A 22,830-nucleotide genomic window follows, 5' to 3' on the forward strand; every position below is an offset into this window, starting at 1 on the left:
TTTGAAGAGGCTGGCAGGCTCTGTAAGAACATGCCTCACATTGGGGTGTAAGTTTCACCCCTGGGGTGTAACGGGCACCCAAATTTCCCCATTGACTTATAATGGGGCAGGGAACATGTCCATATAAGGGAATAAAAGCGTCCCAGATGGAATATCTTCACTTTAGAGTGTCGTAGAGACATGGGGGTGGGCTCAATTTAGTCAGACATCCAATCAATCTCTCAGGATCGCCCCATAGCTATTAAGCCACGCCCCTAGCAACCATTTTTGGGCACCCTAGCAACATATCCCATAGACTGCCATTATAAAATGCCCAGATGGATATCTTTGCAGCACAGTGTCACAGAGACATAGGGGTGGGCTCATTTTACTCAGGCATCCAATCAGTCTCGGAGGATTCTTATTGAGGTATTAAGCCACGCCCCTAGCAACCAAATATGAGCACCCTAGCAACATAATAAACAAAGCCTTATATCTCTGGATCCGAACATCATAGAGACATGGGGGTTGGGTCTTTTGGTCATGTTAGCCTTATGCTAGCTCCATGCTAAGTCATACTGACTTCATGCTAGTTTCGTGCTAGCTTTATGCTAATTTCATAATAAATCTTGCTAACTTCATGCTAATCATGTTAGCATCATGCTAGCTTCATACTAATTCATGTTAGCATCATGCTAACTTCATGCTAATTCATGTTAGCTTCATGCTAGCTTCATGCTAATTTATGTTAGCATAGTGCTAATTTCATGCTAATTCATGTTAGCTTCATGCTAGCTTCATGCTAATTCATGTTAGCATCGTGCTAGCTTCATGCTAATTCATGTTAGCATCGTGCTAGCTTCATGCTAATTCATGTTAACATCGTGCTAGCTTCATGCTAATTCATGTTAGCATCGTGCTAGCTTCATGCTAATTCATGTTAGCATCGTGCTAGCTTCATGCTAATTCATGTTAACATCGTGCTAGCTTCATGCTAATTCATGTTAGCATCGTGCTAGCTTCATGCTAATTCTTGTTAGCATCGTGCTAGCTTCATGCTAATTCATGTTAGCATTGTGCTAGCTTCATGCTAATTTATGTTAGCTTCGTGCTAGCTTCATGCTAATTCATGTTAGCATCGTGCTAGCTTCATGCTAATTCATGTTAGCATCGTGCTAGCTTCATGCTAATTCATGTTAACATCGTGCTAGCTTCATGCTAATTCATGTTAGCTTCATGCTAATCATGCTAACATCATGCTAGCTTCCTGCTAATCATGTTAACATCATGCTAGCTTCATGCTAATCATGCTAGCATCATGCTAGCTTCATGCTAATTCATGTTAGCATCATGTTAGCTTCATGCTAATTCATGTTAGCATCATGCTAGCTTCATGCTAATTCATGTTAGCATCATGCTAGCTTCATGCTAACATCATGCTAGCTTCATGCTAACATCATGCTAGCTTCATGCTAATTCATGTAAGCATCATGCTAGCTTCATGCTAATTCATGTTAGCATCATGCTAGCTTCATGCTAATTCATGTTAGCATCATGCTAGCTTCATGTTAATTCATGTTAGCATCATGCTAGCTTCATGTTAATTCATGTTAGCATCATGTTAGCTTCATGCTAATTCATGTTAGCTTCATGCTAATTCAAGTTAGCATCATGCTAGCTTCATGCTAATTCAAGTTAGCATCATGCTAGCTTCATGCTAATTCATGTTAGCATCATGCTAGCTTCATGTTAATTCATGTTAGCATCATGCCAGCTTCATGCTAATTCATGTTAGCATCATGTTAGCTTCATGCTAATTCATGTTAGCTTCATGCTAATTCATGTTAGCATCATGCTAGCTTCATGCTAATTCATGTTAGCATCATGCTAGCTTCATGCTAATTCATGTTAGCTTCATGCTAATTCATGTTAGCATCATGTTAGCTTCATGCTAATTCATGTTAACATCATGCTAGCTTCATGCTAATTCATGTTAACATCATGCTAACTTAGTGCTAAACATGCTAACATGGTAACTTTTGGTATCATGTTTACGGAAAGTTATAATACTAAACTAAACTTGTTTTAAATTTCTCTCAATCTGTTTTAAACGTTCAGGCTAGGCTTTGTCAAGCCAACATAAAGTTTGTCTTCAAACTTTTCTATCTAGTTATTATTATTCTTCTTTTTCTGGACACTTTTTCGGCGCGTAACTCGTCCCGCACGGTTTAACGTAGTCCCATGAAAGAGGGCTCAAATCGACCGGATTATTGAGGAGAGGTGTGCTATGACTTTTATAAGCGATCGGGTGCAGGATTTCTGAAAGGGGGGCGAAAAACCACCCGAAAAATTACATTGACTTAACATTGCGCCCAACTTTGACGAGTCATAGCTCCGCTCGAGGATTTTATAGAAACATGTGGGTTACAACATTTGAAGGGGGTGGTAGGCTCTCTAAGAACATACATCATAATGGGGTGTAAGTTGTACCCCTGGGGTGTAAGAGGTGCCCAAAAATGCATAATGAAAAGTCAATGGGGCAAAATCCCATAGACTTAACATTGCAAAAATTTTGACGGGTCATAGGTACGAGTGAGGATTCCTTAGAAACATGTGGGTTACTAAATTTGAAGAGGGTGGTAGGCTCTGTAAGAACATACATCACATTGGGGTGTAAGTTGTACCCCTGGGGTATAAGAGGCACCCGAAAATTCCCATTGACTTATAATGGGGCAGGAAACATGCCCATATAAGGGAATAAAACAGTTCCAGATGGGATATCTTTGGTTTACAGTGTCGTAGAGATAAGTGGGTGGGCTCATTTTACTCAGGCATCCAATCAGTCTCTCAGGATCATCCCAGAGCTATTAAGCCACGCCCCTAGCAACAATTTTGGGCACCCTAGCAACATCTCCCATAGACTGCCATTATAAAATGCCCAGATGGATATCTTTGCACCACAGTGTCAAAGAGACATAGGGGTGGGCTCATTTTACTCAGGCATCCAATCAGTCTCTCAGGATCCTTACATAGGTATTAAGCCACGCCCCTAGCAACCACTTTTGAGCACCCTAGCAACATAAAATTCAAACAGTTATATCTCAGCATCAGAACATCGTAGAGACACGGGGGTTGGACCGTTTGACTCATGACTCAGAGTGTAATCATTATGGGATGCCATTTTTTCCCTAGCAACCAAATACAGTACCCTAGCAACAGAGTAAACAAAGCCTTATATCTCCGCATCAGAACATCGTAGAGACACGGGGGCTGGACCGTTTGACTCGTGACTCAGAGTGTAATCATTATGGGATGCCATTTTTTTCCCTAGCAACCAAATACAGTACCCTAGCAACAGAGTAAACAAAGCTTTATATCTCCGCATCAGAACATCGTAGAGACACGGGGGTTGGACCGTTTGACTCGTGACTCAGAGTGTAATCATTATGGGATCCCAATTTTTTCCCTAGCAACCAAATAGAGTACCCTAGCAACAGAGTAAACAAAGCCTTATATCTCCGCATCAGAACATCGTAGAGACACGGGGGTTGGACCGTTTGACTCGTGACTCAGAGTGTAATCATTATGGGATGCCATTTTTTTCCCTAGCAACCAAATAGAGTACCCTAGCAACAGAGTAAACAAAGCCTTATATCTCCGCATCAGAACATCGTAGAGACACGGGGGTTGGACCGTTTGACTCGTGACTCGGAGTGTAATCACTATGGGATGCCAATTTTTTCCCTAGCAACCAAATACAGTACCCTAGCAACAAAGTGTTATATCTCCGCACCAGAACATCGTAGAGACACGGGGGTTGGACCGTTTGACTCGTGACTCGGAGTGTAATCATTATGGGATGCCATTTTTTTCCCTAGCAACCAAATACAGTACCCTAGCAACAGAGTAAACAAAGCCTTATATCTCCGCATCAGAACATCGTAGAGACACGGGGGTTGGTCCGTTTGACTCGTGACTCGGAGTGTAATCATTATGGGATGCCATTTTTTTCCCTAGAAACCAAATACAGTACCCTAGCAACAGAGTAAACAAAGCCTTATATCTCCGCATCAGAACATCGTAGAGACACGGGGGTTGGACCGTTTGACTCGTGGCTCAGAGTGTAATCATTATGGGGTGCCATTTTTTTCCTAGCAACCAAATACAGTACCCTAGCAACAGAGTAAACAAAGCCTTATATCTCCGCATCAGAACATCGTACAGACACGAGGGTTGGACCGTTTGACTCGTGACTCGGAGTGTAATCATTATGGGATGCCAATTTTTTCCCTAGCAACCAAATACAGTACCCTAGCAACAGAGTAAACAAAGCCTTATATCTCCGCATCAGAACATCGTAGAGACACGGGGGTTGGACCGTTTGACTCATGACTCAGAGTGTAATCATTATGGGATGCCATTTTTTCCCTAGCAACCAAATACAGTACCCTAGCAACAGAGTAAACAAAGCCTTATATCTCCGCATCAGAACATCGTAGAGACACGGGGGCTGGACCGTTTGACTCGTGACTCAGAGTGTAATCATTATGGGATGCCATTTTTTTCCCTAGCAACCAAATACAGTACCCTAGCAACAGAGTAAACAAAGCTTTATATCTCCGCATCAGAACATCGTAGAGACACAGGGGTTGGACCGTTTGACTCGTGACTCAGAGTGTAATCATTATGGGATCCCAATTTTTTCCCTAGCAACCAAATAGAGTACCCTAGCAACAGAGTAAACAAAGCCTTATATCTCCGCATCAGAACATCGTAGAGACACGGGGGTTGGACCGTTTGACTCGTGACTCAGAGTGTAATCATTATGGGATGCCATTTTTTTCCCTAGCAACCAAATAGAGTACCCTAGCAACAGAGTAAACAAAGCCTTATATCTCCGCATCAGAACATCGTAGAGACAGGGGGGTTGGACCGTTTGACTCGTGACTCGGAGTGTAATCACTATGGGATGCCAATTTTTTCCCTAGCAACCAAATACAGTACCCTAGCAACAGAGTGTTATATCTCCGCACCAGAACATCGTAGAGAAACGGGGGTTGGACCGTTTGACTCGTGACTCGGAGTGTAATCATTATGGGATGCCAATTTTTTCCCTAGCAACCAAATACAGTACCCTAGCAACAGAGTAAACAAAGCCTTATATCTCCGCATCAGAACATCGTAGAGACACGGGGGTTGGACCGTTTGACTCATGACTCAGAGTGTAATCATAATGGGATGCCATTTTTTCCCTAGCAACCAAATACAGTACCCTAGCAACAGAGTAAACAAAGCCTTATATCTCCGCATCAGAACATCGTAGAGACACGGGGGCTGGACCGTTTGACTCGTGACTCAGAGTGTAATCATTATGGGATGCCATTTTTTTCCCTAGCAACCAAATACAGTACCCTAGCAACAGAGTAAACAAAGCTTTATATCTCCGCATCAGAACATCGTAGAGACACAGGGGTTGGACCGTTTGACTCGTGACTCAGAGTGTAATCATTATGGGATCCCAATTTTTTCCCTAGCAACCAAATAGAGTACCCTAGCAACAGAGTAAACAAAGCCTTATATCTCCGCATCAGAACATCGTAGAGACACGGGGGTTGGACCGTTTGACTCGTGACTCAGAGTGTAATCATTATGGGATGCCATTTTTTTCCCTAGCAACCAAATAGAGTACCCTAGCAACAGAGTAAACAAAGCCTTATATCTCCGCATCAGAACATCGTAGAGACAGGGGGGTTGGACCGTTTGACTCGTGACTCGGAGTGTAATCACTATGGGATGCCAATTTTTTCCCTAGCAACCAAATACAGTACCCTAGCAACAGAGTGTTATATCTCCGCACCAGAACATCGTAGAGACACGGGGGGTTGGTCCGTTTGACTCGTGACTCGGAGTGTAATCATTATGGGATGCCATTTTTTCCCTAGCAACCAAATACAGTACCCTAGCAACAGAGTAAACAAAGCCTTATATCTCCGCATCAGAACATCGTAGAGACACGGGGGTTGGACCGTTTGACTCGTGGCTCAGAGTGTAATCATTATGGGGTGCCATTTTTTCCCTAGCAACCAAATACAGTACCCTAGCAACAGAGTAAACAAAGCCTTATATCTCCGCATCAGAACATCGTACAGACACGGGGGTTGGACCGTTTGACTCGTGACTCGGAGTGTAATCATTATGGGATGCCAATTTTTTCCCTAGCAACCAAATACAGTACCCTAGCAACAGAGTAAACAAAGCCTTATATCTCCGCATCAGAACATCGTAGAGACACGGGGGTTGGACCGTTTGACTCGTGACTCAGAGTGTAATCATTATGGGATCCCAATTTTTTCCCTAGCAACCAAATACAGTACCCTAGCAACAGAGTAAACAAAGCCTTATATCTCCGCATCAGAACATCGTACAGACACGGGGGTTGGACCGTTTGACTCGTGACTCGGGGTGTAATCATTATGGGATGCCAATTTTTTCCCTAGCAACCAAATACAGTACCCTAGCAACAGAGTAAACAAAGCCTTATATCTCCGCATCAGAACATCGTACAGACACGGGGGTGGACCGTTTTACTTTTGGGTTGGAGTATAATCATATATTGTCCCTAGAATTTTGCCACGGCAAGCACCACTCACATTTTCTTCAGGAAATGTACCTATCTAGTTATTATTATTATTATTATTCTTAGCACCCCAAAATTTCTGACACTAACTCGTCCTAGAGCTTTCAAGCTACATGCACCAAATTTTCCACGGACCTTCAGACTGGTCTGACTTAGTGTGCTATATCTTTTCTAACTGATGGGACCTTCCGAATTCCTAAACGGGGCGCTCAAACACCCCAAATTTCCCATTTACTTAACATGGAGACAAACTTTGACGGGCCATAGCTGCGAGTGAGAAACTTGTGGCTTACCACATTTAAGGAGGCTGACAGGCTCTGTAAGAACATACATCACATTAAGGTGTAAGCTGTACCCCTGGGGTGTAAGGGGCCCCCAAAATTTCCCATTGACTTATAATGGGGCAGGAAACATGCCCATATAAGGGAGTAAAAGCGTCCCAGATGGAATATCTTCACTTTAGAGTGTCGTATAGACATGGGGGTGGGCTCATTTTACTCAGTCATCCAATCAGTCTCTTAGGATCGCCCCAGAGCTATTAAGCCACGCCCCTAGCAACAATTTTGGGTACCCTAGCAACATCTCCCATAGACTACAATTATAAAAAGCCCAGATGGATATCTTTACACCAGAGTGTCATAGAGACATAGGGGTGGGCTCATTTTACTCAGGCATCCAATCAGTCTCTTAGGATTCCTACTGAGGTATTAAACCACGCCCCTAGCAACCAATTTGAGCACCCTAGCAACATAATAAACAAAGCCTTATATCTCTGGTTCTGAACATCATAGAGACATGGGGGCTGGGTCTTTGGGTCATGTTAGCTTCATGCTAGCTCCATGCTAAGTCATACTAGCTTCATGCTAGTTTCATGCTAGCTTTATGCTAATTTCATAATAAATCTTGCTAACTTCATGCTAAATCATGCTAACTTCATGTTAAATCTTGTTAGCTGCACGCTAAATAGTGCTATCTTAATGCTAATCATGCTAACATCATGCTAATCATGCTAACTTCACGTTAAATCATGCTAGCTTCATGCTAATCATGCTATTCTCATGCTAACTTCATGTTAATCATGCAAGCCTCGTGCTAGCTTCATGCTAGCTTCATGCTAATCTTGCTAGTTTCATGCTAGCTTCATGCTAATCATGCTAGCATCATGCTAGCTTCATGCTAATCATGCTAGCATCATGTTAGTTTCATGCTAATCATGCTAGCTTTATGCTAGCTTCATGCTAATCATGCTAGCATCATGCTAGCTTCATGCTAATCTTGTAGCATCATTCTAACATTATGTTAGCTTCATGCTAGCTTCATGCTAGCTACATGCTAATCATGCTAGCATCATGCTAGCTTCATGCTAATCATGCTAGCATCATGCTAGCTTCATGCTAATCATGCTAGCTTCATGCTAATCATGCTAGCATCATGCTAGCTTCATGCTAATAATTCTAGCATCATGCTAGCTTCATGCTAATCATGCTAACATCATGTTAGCTTCATGCTAATCATGCTAGCATCATGCTAGCTTCATGCTAATCATGCTAGCATCATGCTAACTTCATGCTAGCTTCATGCTAGCTACATGCTAATCATGCTAGCATCATGCTAGCTTCATGCTTGCTACATGCTAATCATGCTAACATCATGCTAGCTTCATGCTAATCATGCTAGCTTCATGCTAATCATGCTAGCATCATGCTAGCTTCATGCTAATCATGCTAGCATCAATGTAGCTTCATGCTAATCATGCTAGCATCATGCTAGCTTCATGCTAATCATGCTAGCATCATGCTAGCTTCATGCTAATCATGCTAGCATCATGCTAGCTTCATGCTAGCTTCATGCTAGCTACATGCTAATCATGCTAACATCATGCTAGCTACATGCTAATCATGCTATCTTCATGCTAATCATGCTAGCATCATGCTAGCTTCATGCTAATCATGCTAGCATCATGCTAGCTTCATGCTAGCTACATGCTAATCATGCTAACATCATGCTAGCTACATGCTAATCATGCTAGCATCATGCTAGCTTCATGCTAATCATGCTAGCATCATGCTAGCTTCATGCTTATCATGCTAGCATCATGCTAACTTCATGCTGATCATGCTAGCATCATGCTAGCTTCATGCTAATCATGCTAGCATCATGCTAGCTTCATGCTAATCATGTTAGCTTCATGCTAGCTTCATGCTAATCATGTTAGCTTCATACTTAAACATACTAACTGCCAGATAGCCTACTAAACTAAACTTCTGTCAATCCGTTTTAAACGTTCAGGCTACGCTTTTTCAAGCCAACATAAAGATTGTCTTCAAACTTTAATATCTAGTTATTAGTGGTGCTTGCATTTATGCAAGGCATCACTATTACTATTGCTCATACTTATTATTTATAATTAGTGGTGCTTGCATTTATGCAAAGCATCACTATTACTATTGCTCAGGGATATTATTATTATTATTAGTGGTGCTTGCATTTATGCAAAGCATCACTATTACTATCTTGCATACTTATTATTATTATTATTATTCTTCTTTTTCTGGACACTTTTTTGGCGCGTAACTCGTCCCGCACGCTTTGTCGTAGACCCATAAATTAGGGCTCAAATCGACCGGCTTATTGAGGAGAGGACTGCTATGACTTTTATAAGCGATCGGGTGCAGGATTTCCGAAAGGGGGGCGAAAAACCACCCAAAAAATCCCATTGACTTAACATTGCGCCCAACTTTGACGAGTCATAGCTCTGCTCGAGGATTTTGTAGAAACATGTGGGTTACAACATTTGAAGAGGGTGGTAGGCTCTTTAAGAACATGGATCACAATGGGGTGTAAGTTGTACCCCTGGGGTGTAAGAGGTGCCCAAAAGTGCCCCAATGAAAAGTCAATGGGGCAAAATCCCATAGACTTACCATTGCAAAAATTTTGACGGGTCATAGGTCCGAGCCAGAATTTCATAGAAACATGTGGGTTACTAAATTTGAAGAGGGTGCTGGACTCTGTCAGGACGTCCCCCACAATGGGGTGTAAGGTTACCATAGCAACCATTTTGGGCACCCTAGCAACCTATACCATAGACTGCCATTATAAAATGCCTGGATGGATATCTTTGCACCACAGTGTCATAGAGACATGGGGGTGGGCTCATTTTACTCAGGCATCCAATCAGTCTCTCAGGATCCTTACAGACTTACTAAGCCACGCCCCTAGCAACCACTTTTGAGCACCCTAGCAACATAAAATACAAACAGTTATATCTCGGCATCAGAACATCGTAGAGACACGGGGGTTGGACCGTTTTACTTGTGACTAGGGGTGTAACAATTGGGCACATCATTGGCCACTCCCAAGCCACGCCCCTAGCAACCAAATTTGAGCACCCTAGCAACCGAATAAACAAAGCCTTATATCTCCGCATCAGAACATCGTAGAGACACGGGGTTTGGACCGTTTTACTTGTGACTCGGAGTGTAATCACTGGGCACATAATTGGCCACTCCCAAGCCACGCCCCTAGTAACCAAATACAGTACCCTAGCAACAGAGTAAACAAAGCCTTATATCTCCGCATCAGAACATCGTAGAAACACGGGGGTTGGACCGTTTGACTCATGACTCGGAGGGTAATCACTAGTGGATGCCATTTTTTCCCTAGCAACCAAATACAGTACCCTAGCAACAGAGTAAACAAACCCTTATATCTCCGCATCAGAACATCGTAGAGACACGGGGTTTGGACCGTTTGACTCGTGACTCGGAGTGTAATCACTAGTGGATGCCAATTTTCTCCCTAGCAACCAAATACATTACCCTAGCAACAGAGTAAACAAAGCCTTTTATCTCCACATCAGAACATCGTAGAGACACGGGGGTTTGACCGTTTGACTCGTGACTCGGAGTGTAATCACTAGTGGATGCCAATTTTCTCCCTAGCAACCAAATACAGTACCCTAGCAACCGAATAAACAAAGCCTTATATCTTCGCATCAGAATATCGTAGAGACATGTGGGTTGAATTGTTTTACTTTTGGCTTGGAGTATAATCATATATTGTCCCCCGAAATTTGCCACGGCAAGCACCACTCACATTTTCTTCAGGAAATGTACCTATCTAGTTATATTTTATTCTTACATCCGGACACTTTTTTCGGCGATTAACTCGTCCCGCACGCTTTGTTGTAGACCCATGAAAGAGGGCTCAAATCGACCGGATTATTGAGGAGAGGTGTGCTATGACTTTTATAAGGGATCGGGTGCAGGATTTCCGAAAGGGGGGCGTAAAACCACCCCAAAAATCCCATTGACTTAACATTGGGCCCAACTTTGATGGGTCATAGCTCCGCTCGTGGATTTTGTAGAAACATGTGGGTTACAACATTTGAAGAGGGTGGTAGGCTCTGTAAAAACATAGATCACAATGGGGTGTAAGTTGTACCCCTGGGGTGTAAGAGGTGCCCAAAAGTGTCCCAATGAAAAGTCAATGGGGCAAAATCCCATAGACTTACCATTGCAAAAATTTTGACGGGTCATAGGTCCGAGCCAGGATTTCATAGAAACATGTGGGTTACTAAATTTGAAGAGGGTGCTAGACTCTGTCAGGACGTCCCCCACAATGGGGTGTAAGGTTACCATAGCAACCATTTTGGGCACCCTAGCAACCTATACCATAGACTGCCATTATAAAATGCCCGGATGGATATCTTTGCACCACAGTGTCATAGAGACATGGGGGTGGGCTCATTTTACTCAGGCATCCAATCAGTCTCTCAGGATCCTTACAGACTTACTAAGCCACGCCCCTAGCAACCACTTTTGAGCACCCTAGCAACATAAAATACAAACAGTTATATCTCGGCATCAGAACATCGTAGAGACACGGGGGTTGGACCGTTTCACTTGTGACTAGGGGTGTAACAATTGGGCACATCATTGGCCACTCCCAAGCCACGCCCCTAGCAACCAAATTTGAGCACCCTAGCAACCGAATAAACAAAGCCTTATATCTCCGCATCAGAACATCGTAGAGACACGGGGTTTGGACCGTTTTACTTGTGACTCGGAGTGTAATCACTGGGCACATCATTGGCCACTCCCAAGCCACGCCCCTAGCAACCAAATACAGTACCCTAGCAACAGAGTAAACAACGCCTTATATCTCCGCATCAGAACATCGTAGAGACACGGGGGTTGGACCGTTTTACTTGTGACTAGGGGTGTAACAATTGGGCACATCATTGGCTACTCCCAAGCCACGCCCCTAGCAACCAAATTTGAGCACCCTAGCAACCGAATAAACAAAGCCTTAAATCTCCGCATCAGAACATCGTAGAGACACGGGGTTTGGACCGTTTTACTTGTGACTCGGAGTGTAATCACTGGGCACATCATTGGCCACTCCCAAGCCACGCCCCTAGCAACCAAATACAGTACCCTAGCAACAGAGTAAACAAAGCCTTATATCTCCGCATCAGAACATCGTAGAGACACGGGGGTTGGACCGTTTTACTTGTGACTCGGAGTGTAATCACTGGGCACATAATTGGCCACTCCCAAGCCACGCCCCTAGCAACCAAATACAGTACCCTAGCAACAGAGTAAACAAAGCCTTATATCTCCGCATCAGAACATCGTAGAGACACGGGGGTTGGACCGTTTTACTTGTGACTCGGAGTGTAATCCCTGGGCACATCATTGGCCACTCCCAAGCCACGCCCCTAGCAACCAAATACAGTACCCTAGCAACAGAGTAAACAAAGCCTTATATCTCCACATCAGAACATCGTAGAGACACGGGGTTTGGACCGTTTGACTCGTGACTCGGAGGGTAATCACTAGTGGATGCCATTTTTTTCCCTAGCAACCAAATACAGTACCTTAGCAACAGAGTAAACAAAGCCTTATATCTCCGCATCAGAACATCGTAGAGACATGGGGTTTGGACCGTTTGACTCGTGACTCGGAGGGTAATCACTAAAGGATGCCATTTTTTTCCCTAGCAACCAAATACAGTACCCTAGCAACAGAGTAAACAAAGCCTTATATCTCCGCATCAGAACATCGTAGAGACACGGGGGTTGGATCGTTTGACTCGTGACTCGGAGGGTAATCACTAGTGGATGCCATTTTTTTCCTTAGCAACCAAATACAGTACCCTAGCAACAGAGTAAACAAAGCCTTATATCTCCGCATAAGAACATCGTAGAGACACGGGGGTTGGACCGTTTGACTCATGACTCGGAGGGTAATCACTAGTGGATGCCATTTTTTCCCTAGCAACCAAATACAGTACCCTAGCAACAGAGTAAACAAAGCCTTATATCTCCGCATCAGAACATCGTAGAGACACGGGGGTTGGATCGTTTGACTCGTGACTCGGAGGGTAATCACTAGTGGATGCCATTTTTTTCCTTAGCAACCACATACAGTACCCTAGCAACAGAGTAAACAAAGCCTTATATCTCCGCATAAGAACATCGTAGAGACACGGGGGTTGGACCGTTTGACTCATGACTCGGAGGGTAATCACTAGTGGATGCCATTTTTTCCCTAGCAACCAAATACAGTACCCTAGCAACAGAGTAAACAAAGCCTTATATCTCCGCATAAGAACATCGTAGAGACACGGGGGTTGGATCGTTTGACTCGTGACTCGGAGGGTAATCACTAGTGGATGCCATTTTTTTCCTTAGCAACCAAATACAGTACCCTAGCAACAGAGTAAACAAAACCTTATATCTCCGCATCAGAACATCGTAGAGACACGGGGGTTGGACCGTTTGACTCATGACTCGGAGGGTAATTACTAGTGGATGCCATTTTTTTCCCTAGCAACCAAATACAGTACCCTAGCAACAGAGTAAACAAACCCTTATATCTCCGCATCAGAACATCGTAGAGACACGGGGTTTGGACCGTTTGACTCGTGACTCGGAGGGTAATCACTAGTGGATGCCATTTTTTTCCTTAGCAACCAAATACAGTACCCTAGCAACAGAGTAAACAAAACCTTATATCTCCGCATCAGAACATCGTAGAGACACGGGGGTTGGACCGTTTGACTCATGACTCGGAGGGTAATCACTAGTGGATGCCAATTTTTTCCCTAGCAACCAAATACAGTACCCTAGCAACAGAGTAAACAAAGCCTTATATCTCCGCATCAGAACATCGTAGAGACACGGGGGTTTGACCGTTTGACTCGTGACTCGGAGTGTAATCACTAGTGGATGCCAATTTTCTCCCTAGCAACCAAATACAGTACCCTAGCAACCGAATAAACAAAGCCTTATATCTTCGCATCAGAATATCGTAGAGACATGTGGGTTGAATTGTTTTACTTTTGGCTTGGAGTATAATCATTTATTGTCCCCCGAAATTTGCCACGGCAAGCACCACTTCACATTTTCTTCAGGAAATGTACCTATCTAGTTATTATTCTTCTTTTTCTGGACACTTTTTCGGCGCGTAACTCGTCCCGCACGGTTTAACGTAGTCCCATGAAAGACGGCTCAAATCGACCGGATTATTGAGGAGAGGTGTGCTATGACTTTTATAAGGGATCGGGTGCAGGATTTCTGAAAGGGGGGCGAAAAACCACCCGAAAAATCCCATTGACTGAACATTGCGCCCAACTTTGACAGGTCATAGCTCGGCTCGAGGATTTTATAGAAACATGTGGGTTACAACATTTGAAGACGGTGGTAGGCTCTGTAAGAACATGGATCACAATGGGGTGTAAGTTTTACCCCTGGGGTGTAAGAGGCACCCAAAAATTCCCATTGACTTATAATGGGGCAGGAAACATGCCCATATAAGGGAATAAAACAGTTCCAGATGGGATATCTTTGCTTTACAGTGTCGTAGAGATAAGTGGGTGGGCTCATTTCACTCAGGCATCCAATCAGTCTCTCAGGATCCTTACATAGGTATTAAGCCACGCCCCTAGCAACCACTTTTGAGCACCCTAGCAACTTAAAATTCAAACAGTTATATCTCGGCATCAGAACATCGTAGAGACATGGGGGTTGGACCGTTTGACTCGTGACTCAGAGTGTAATCATTATGGGATGCCAATTTTTTCCCTAGCAACCAAATACAGTACCCTAGCAACAGAGTAAACAAAGCCTTATATCTCCGTATCAGAACATCGTAGAGACACGGGGGTTGGACCGTTTGACTTGTGACTCGGAGTGTAATCATTATGGGATGCCAAATTTTTTCCCTAGCAACCAAATACAGTACCCTAGCAACAGAGTAAACACAGCCTTATATCTCCGCATCAGAACATCGTAGAGACACGGGGGTTGGACCGTTTGACTTGTGACTCGGAGTGTAATCATTGTGGGATGCCAATTTTTTTCCCTAGCAACCAAATACAGTACCCTAGCAACAGAGTAAACAAAGCCTTATATCTCCGCATCAGAGCATCGTAGAGACACGGGGGTTGGACCGTTTGACTCGTGACTCGGAGTGTAATCATTATGGGATGCCAATATTTTCCCTAGCAACCAAATACAGTACCCTAGCAACAGAGTAAACAAAGCCTTATATCTCCGCGTCAGAACAACGTAGAGACATGGGGGTTGGCCCGTTTTACTTGTGGCTTGGAGTATGATCATTATGGGATGCCATTTTTCTCCCTAGCAACCAAATACACTACCCTAGCAACCGAATACACAAAGCCTTATATATCCGCATCTGAACATCGTAGAGACACGGGGTTTGGACCGTTTGACTCGTGACTCGGAGCGTAATCACTAGTGGATGCCATTTTTTCCCCTAGCAACCAAATGCAGGACCCTAGCAACAGAGTAAACAAAGCCTTATATCTCCGCATCCGAACATCGTAGAGACACGGGGGTTGGACCGTTTGACTCGTGACTCAGAGTGTAATTACTATGGGATGCCATTTTTTTACCTAGCAACCAAATACAGTACCCTAGCAATAGAGTAAACAAAGCCTTATATCTCAGCATCAGAACATCGTAGAGACAAGGGGGTTGGACCGTTTGACTCGTGACTCAGAGTGTAATCACTATGGGATGCCAATTTTTTCCCTAGCAACCAAATACAGTACCCTAGCAACAGAGTAAACAAAGCCTTATATCTCAGCATCAGAACATCGTAGAGACACGGGGGTTGGACCGTTTGACTCGTGACTCAGAGTGTAATCACTATGGGATGCCAATTTTTTCCCTAGCAACCAAATACAGTACCCTAGCAACAGAGTAAACAAAGCCTTATATCTCCGCATCAGAACATCGTAGAGACACGGGGGTTGGACCGTTTGACTCGTGACTCAGAGTGTAATCATTATGGGATGCCAGTTTTTTCCCTAGCAACCAAATACAGTACCCTAGCAACAGAGTAAACAAAGCCTTATATCTCAGCATCAGAACATCGTAGAGACACGGGGGTTGGACCGTTTGATTCGTGACTCAGAGTGTAATCATTATGGGATGCCATTTTTTTCCCTAGCAACCAAATACAGTACCCTAGCAACAGAGTAAACAAAGCCTTATATCTCCGCATCAGAACATCGTAGAGACACGGGGGTTGGACCGTTTGACTCATGACTCAGAGTGTAATCATTATGGGATCCCAATTTTTTCCCTAGTAACCAAATACAGTACCCTAGCATCAGAGTAAACAAAGCCTTATATCTCCGCATCAGAACATCGTAGAGACACGGGGGTTGGACCGTTTGACTCGTGACTCAGAGTGTAATCATTATGGGATGCCATTTTTTTCCCTAGCAACCAAATAGAGTACCCTAGCAACAGAGTAAACAAAGCCTTATATCTCCGCATCAGAACATCGTAGAGACACGGGGGTTGGACCGTTTGACTCGTGACTCGGACTGTAATCACTATGGGATGCCAATTTTTTCCCTAGCAACCAAATACAGTACCCTAGCAACAGAGTGTTATATCTCCGCACCAGAACATCGTAGAGACACGGGGGTTGGACCGTTTGACTAGTGACTTGGCGTGTAATCATTATGGGATGCCAATTTTTTCCCTAGCAACCAAATACAGTACCCTAGCAACAGAGTAAACAAAGCCTTATATCTCCGCATCAGAACATCGTAGAGACACAGGGGTTGGACCGTTTGACTCGTGACTCAGAGTGTAATCATTATGGGATGCCAATTTTTTCCCTAGCAACCAAATAGAGTACCCTAGCAACAGAGTAAACAAAGCCTTATATCTCCGCATCAGAACATCGTAGTTTGTTACTCTATTTTGTAAAAAAATAACACTTGCAGACAAGACATGTCTGATCTAACATCGCAGGACCGTGGTGGGCGGCGCAATAAATCATTAAACTTCATCATGGCGTATAGAATGAACATGAAAAATCAAAACGGGACAACATACCTTTGTTTAAAAATTGTAAGTCATAAGTCCATCCAGTCTCGTGTTTGTAAATTATATTTGCCAAGCGTTCCCAGTATGACATTACATCAACTTGCATTTGTTGTCCACATAAGTAATAAATCGGAGAAATGTTTAGATATTCTCTGATGTTTACATCGACTTTCATGGAATAGAACGATCCGCGATTTTTGTTTCCAGTAAAATATGCACCCTGCACTGTACAACAGTGTTAAAACATAGTATGTGTGAGTGCGCATTTTGTTTCAGTTTTGGTTTCACTCGCTCCGTGTCCGACAAAACAATCCACTTGCTCTGTGTCCGTCCGACTAAACAATCCACGTACACAGTTTTCTGATTAAATATCTTCCTTTGATATTGTTTATCATTTATATCAAACATAAAAAATAAACAAACAATTAGTGCTGTGTTCAAAATATCGATACGACGATACATCGCCATGGACGCCTGACGATGCGCGCATCGATACAGCACCTTCCGTATCGATTCGGATGTACTTTTGAAAGTAACGTGACGAATTGCTGTTGATCCGTGATCCATATGGAAAGGACGCATGTGTCCCGTGAAGTACGTAGAGTTAAAGGTGGCGGAGTATACTTTCACTTTGCGTGTCTGTCTCGCTGACGCACAGGTCTGCATAGTGAGCCGCGTACTCGCGCTCTCTCTTTCTCAAGCGCGCATTAAAGTCAATGAGTTCAGTATGAAAGCGCAAATATCTTAGCCCATACTTCTGCAAAGGGCTTTATTAGCCATGCTCTTATAAAACAGTACTAACGCATTTGAGAAGAAACACGACAAAGATTTGCATGTGAAAAGTGTATGTCTAGAGAAGAGATACAGAGCTACTTTTTTATTAAATAGTATTAAGTCTGACTGCATGTTTATAGATATATTCATAGATGTAAATTAATGAGAGACGGCACCATCTTTGTAAAACTGCTTTAAAAAAAACATAAGTTAAGTACTTACTCTGGGATTTTAAATATTTCTAATAGCTAATAAATTAATGGCAAAAACACAACTGTTACAACACTGCTTATTCAATGTACAATAAACAAATAATAATAAAAATAATAATAATAATAATGTTACTAAATTCTGAACAAAAATGTAATTCAAAATAGTCTTGTATCGTGATGCGCATCGTATCGGGACCCTTGTATCGGGATACGTATCGTATCGGGGAATTGTTGGCGATACACAGCCCAACAAACAATATATGAAATTAAATCTTAAATATCACAGATGTGGTAAAGGAGACTGTGCGACTCCATTGTATTCCGAAGAGCGCACTACCCGCAAGCTTCACAGTCCCTAAATTCTTAAAGAGACAGTAGACAGTTTTAACCCATTATATACTTTCAATGTAAACATACAGAATATTTGTCTAAATGATATACATAAATAAAGTAAGCTTAGATATTAAGATAATTTTTTAACAAAAATATTCAAAGACTGAATCTCAAGCAAAATAGGCTCCTAAATTATGTGATGTATTAGAGTCTTACGTGTAAAATAGCCCATCCATATAAGAAACCAACAAAAGAGTGACGACCAAGCCTATCATTTTATCGTTTAACTGTTCAGTACTGTTCATATTTACATTTAAAAAGCCGACATAAAACTTTTCCTCGTAACTAATTACTTTAGAAATAGTTACTGGCAGAGTAATTCAATTACTTTTAAAAGAAGCAACTAGTAACTCTAACTAATTACTATTATTAAGTAACTTGCCCAAGACTGGAATTAAATCAATCAAACACCTGTATTACTGAGAACGCAACGATACATACCAACTTTTGCTTTTGTTAATAGACATCAGCTGTTTTCTTAAAGCTGACTTTTAATTTACAAGACAGACATTTTGTAATTCCCAAATTAGCTTTGTCACATAAGATTAGGCTAAAGTCCATTAACTACACTGGTACAGATGCAGAAATAAAGGCTATAATATATAATTGCATATTTGTATTGTGTTGCTGTCAAAATTCAATTATAAATGATAACAATAGTATTTTAATAAACTTTTATTCTCACACATACTATAGTTGTGTGTGAATTTTTTTTAACTAAAGAGGGCACCACAGGGCACCAATTTGGCCCTGCTCTGAAGTTTGACTTTTTGCACCATTACAATACTTATAGGCAATTAGTGATCATATCTTCTGCTCCATGAAAGACATGTTAATGCTCAGTAGTACACATATGGTTCTTTAATATATTTGCATTGTACTAAAATGCGTTATTTTTAAATGGGCATATATGTGGCTGAAACTGGTAGCCTAGTGCATCCCAAATTTTTTAACATTAACATTTTTATATAAAATTATAGTCATTATGTCTAAATAATCCTTTAGAAACCAGTTTTTTTAGAGGGTAGGGTAGTGCGCAATAGGCCCCTGTGGGGCGGCCTAAGCTTTGGTCCTTAATGGCTTTTTTGTCCCCACATTACTTTTACTTTTATACTAGTTTTAAAAACAGTAACTTGAGTAAAAAGCTTCAGTTGATACTTCAACTTCTACAGAAGTCTTTTTGAACCCTAGTATCTATACTTTTCCCCCAGTAATGAATGTGAATACTTTTGACACCACTGGTCATAAACATGCATTAAATTTCATAAAATCTTATACATGTCATGTCATGATTATGAAGGTGTCATGTCCATCTTATGAACACCCCATTTAAGTAAAGTGTTACCATATATTTTTAAAAGTACAACTTAAATGATATATTTGCATATCAACATAAATACAAAATGTATGTGTGAGGATGTTTATAAGAAAACCACACAAATATTATTTATCTATTTTCACCATACCTTTCTGAAAGCTTCTTGGCAAAGCCGAAATCCGTCAGGCGAATATGTCCCTCACTGTCCAGCAGTATATTCTCCGGTTTTAGGTCTCTGTAAATGATTTCTTTGGAGTGAAGGTACTCAATGGCGGACACAATTTCAGCTGAATAAAAGAGTCCGGTGTTGTTGCTGAAACGTCCTTGACTGCGTAAATAGCTAAAAAGTTCTCCACCATTCACATATTCCATCAACATGTACAGGAAACGGTCATCGTGATGCGTCCAGAACCTAAAAAAGTCCACAGGAATGATGATTTGATCATACATGCATTTATGCAAGGGATAATAACTTAAATTTTTGTGGTAATACACTGGATGTACATTACTCTGCTTATTACAGTACTAACTCAGTACTAAATAATTTTTAGTTGTTTTTTATATTTTATTGGCATTAGAAAAGAGACAGCAAAGTGATACATTATACATATAACTAGTACCACTCAAGATGACTCACAGCACCCAGATGAGTGGTGTTTTATCAGTTTCAGCCTTCATTATCTGGGAGGAGCTGACCTCAGAATGTCACAAGTCACCAATCAGAATCAAGTATTCCATATAGTCATGTAAAAATTCTAAATAATGTACAGTAGGCCACTTGTAATGGCAAAATGAACCTTGACAGGTTAATCAAGTCTTACCATAAAATTACTCATATTGATTTCATATTAGATGGCTGGATGGTGTGCTAGACCAATCTGAATACAGCATTTCAGAGACGCATGTAAAAAAGGTAATATTTTAAAAGGAATTACACCTTCTTTTAATTCTATGGCTTTTCAGGACAAAATAATAAAATCATCTTAGCAGGTCTTAAAATTTGTTAAATACATCCTTAGATGAACAACAAGCAATTTTGGGACAATGTTGCTTCAGTTCAATGGGGTTTGTGGGCATTTAATTATGCAAAGCTCTCTTAAAGGGACACTGCACTTTTTTGACAATATGCTCATTTTTCAGCTCCCCTATAGTTTAACATTTGATTCTTACTGTTTTGGAATCCATTCAGCTGATCTCCGGGCCTGGTGCTATCACTTTTAGCATAACTTAGCACAATCCAAAGAATCTGATTAGTCCATCTCCTTTTTGATATCTTCTGATGCCCTTTTGTTTTTAGGTTTAATCTTTCTTTATCTGTCCTACGCTGACTGTTTTATCCTTCTCTTTACCATTGTATCAATCAAGCTCATTCAGGATAACCAACACTGTTTTGTCACAGGCTGCAGTATTGCAAAAGGCTGCGCACTTGCATTGAAAACTCTAACAAAACCTTTTTTTTTCTATTTAATGGTTACCAGTGGCGGCTGGTCAATAGGGGGCACTGTTGTCCAGAGAGGAAAGCTACTTTAACATGTTTCCAAAAAGTTAAATATATAGTGCAAATTAATACAAACTAAAATCATTTAGCTGTATAATTTCACTGTTTAGTCATGTTATAATTTATAAAAAAAATTAAATCTGAGTTTGTTGTGTGTGTGTGTGTGTGTGTGTCATGTTTGTGTGTCTGGGGCGCACCCAAAATGAGTGTCTATGTAGGTCAGTAAAAAGGGTAAAACATGTGACTTGAGGCTGAGCTCTAATTGGCTGGGGCGTAACACTGTGTGCCCCAAACCCTCCCACTTATGTTCCCATCTTTACGTTTTTGACCTCATGGGATTGGATCGTTCTCAGAGTCTTGTAATGTGTTACCCCCAACACTGGTTATAAGTAACTTGCATTACATTATAATATAATTTTTCTGAAGTAACGTGTAAAGTAACGCATTACTTTTTAAATGTACACATTAACCCTCTGGGGTCTAAGGGGTTTTTAGGGCCCTGGGGAAGTTTTGACATGCACTGACATTTGTGCTTTTTTCAGTTGCTTGAAAACATATTAATGGCAAAAGTCTCATAACACTGTGTTTATCACAAACTGGGCTACAATATCATATAATCAACATGTATGTACATGTTTGTATTTTTGAGAGAAAAATGTTTATGCGTGGTTTTTGAAAAAGCAAAATTTTTAAGTCACTGATATAACACCATAAAACTCATTCTAAACATGTTTTCCCAAGACTTTTCAAAATAGGATCTAGTAGTCTAGAGTTTTTTCTTCAAAATGATGTGAAAATCATATGGCCTACTCAATCACATAGAGCAATACATTGATTTACAATTTCTAAGACACTTTTGCTTGAGAAAGGCTGTATGCGTGGAGGCGGGAAAGCTCCTGAATAATCAGTGATTGACAGCTGAGAGACAAAAGAGTTGAATAATGAGCCACATAATAAGCCTTGTGGGGATGTTCAACAGGAATGTAACTTTCTCTGTAGTAAAACCATGATAAGGTTTACTTTTCAATATAATGTAAATACACACACACACACACACACACACACACACACACACACACACACACACACACACACATATATATATATATAATGTGTGTGTGTGTGTGTGTGTGTGTGTGTGTGTATCTATATATATATTGAAATATTTTCTATTAATATCACAAGTATAAGTTACCTTTTAAAAACCATAGTAGCCTAATCATGGTAAAGGTACTGTTTGGCCATCATAAAGTGAACACAGGGTTTGTGTTTGGTTGGCCAGCGAGAGGTTTACTTTTGTGCAGTAAAAAGCTCAAAAGAACAACTGCCTATCGTTGTCTGGACTCCTATTTGTGTTTTTGAAATCATTATAGTAGAAACACAACCAGGGACACGCGTGATAAACTTATCAATGTTTGTTTACAGCCGCCGCCATTACCTCACGTGTTGATCATGAAAGCAGTGAATGTGTGCACATGCGAGTGATCCTGTGTTTAATAAACTTGCTGTGCGGAGATATGCGCTTAGACGCAACTAAATAAGGATTGTACTGTTTGCAATCGCGTATTTTATAAGAATACCAAAAAGCGCGTTGAGTTTCCTGACTCGCGTGTTTGTGTATGTGCGTTCCCGTCGCCTCAG

General features: G+C 41.5%; 1 protein-coding gene across 1 annotated transcript in view; it reads right to left on the bottom strand.

Annotated features, from left to right (window-relative positions):
• The window catches only part of prkx (protein kinase X-linked), a 374,991-nt gene that overhangs the window by 175,130 nt on the left and 177,031 nt on the right, over nt 1-22,830 (bottom strand). The window contains exon 3 of the mRNA XM_065254896.2: nt 19,840-20,103. Within this exon, the coding sequence (XP_065110968.2) occupies nt 19,840-20,103 (264 nt within the window). The remainder of the gene's footprint in view (nt 1-19,839; nt 20,104-22,830) is intronic.

Source organism: Paramisgurnus dabryanus, chromosome 4, assembly GCF_030506205.2.
Source record: "Paramisgurnus dabryanus chromosome 4, PD_genome_1.1, whole genome shotgun sequence".
Classification (NCBI taxonomy): domain Eukaryota; kingdom Metazoa; phylum Chordata; class Actinopteri; order Cypriniformes; family Cobitidae; genus Paramisgurnus; species Paramisgurnus dabryanus.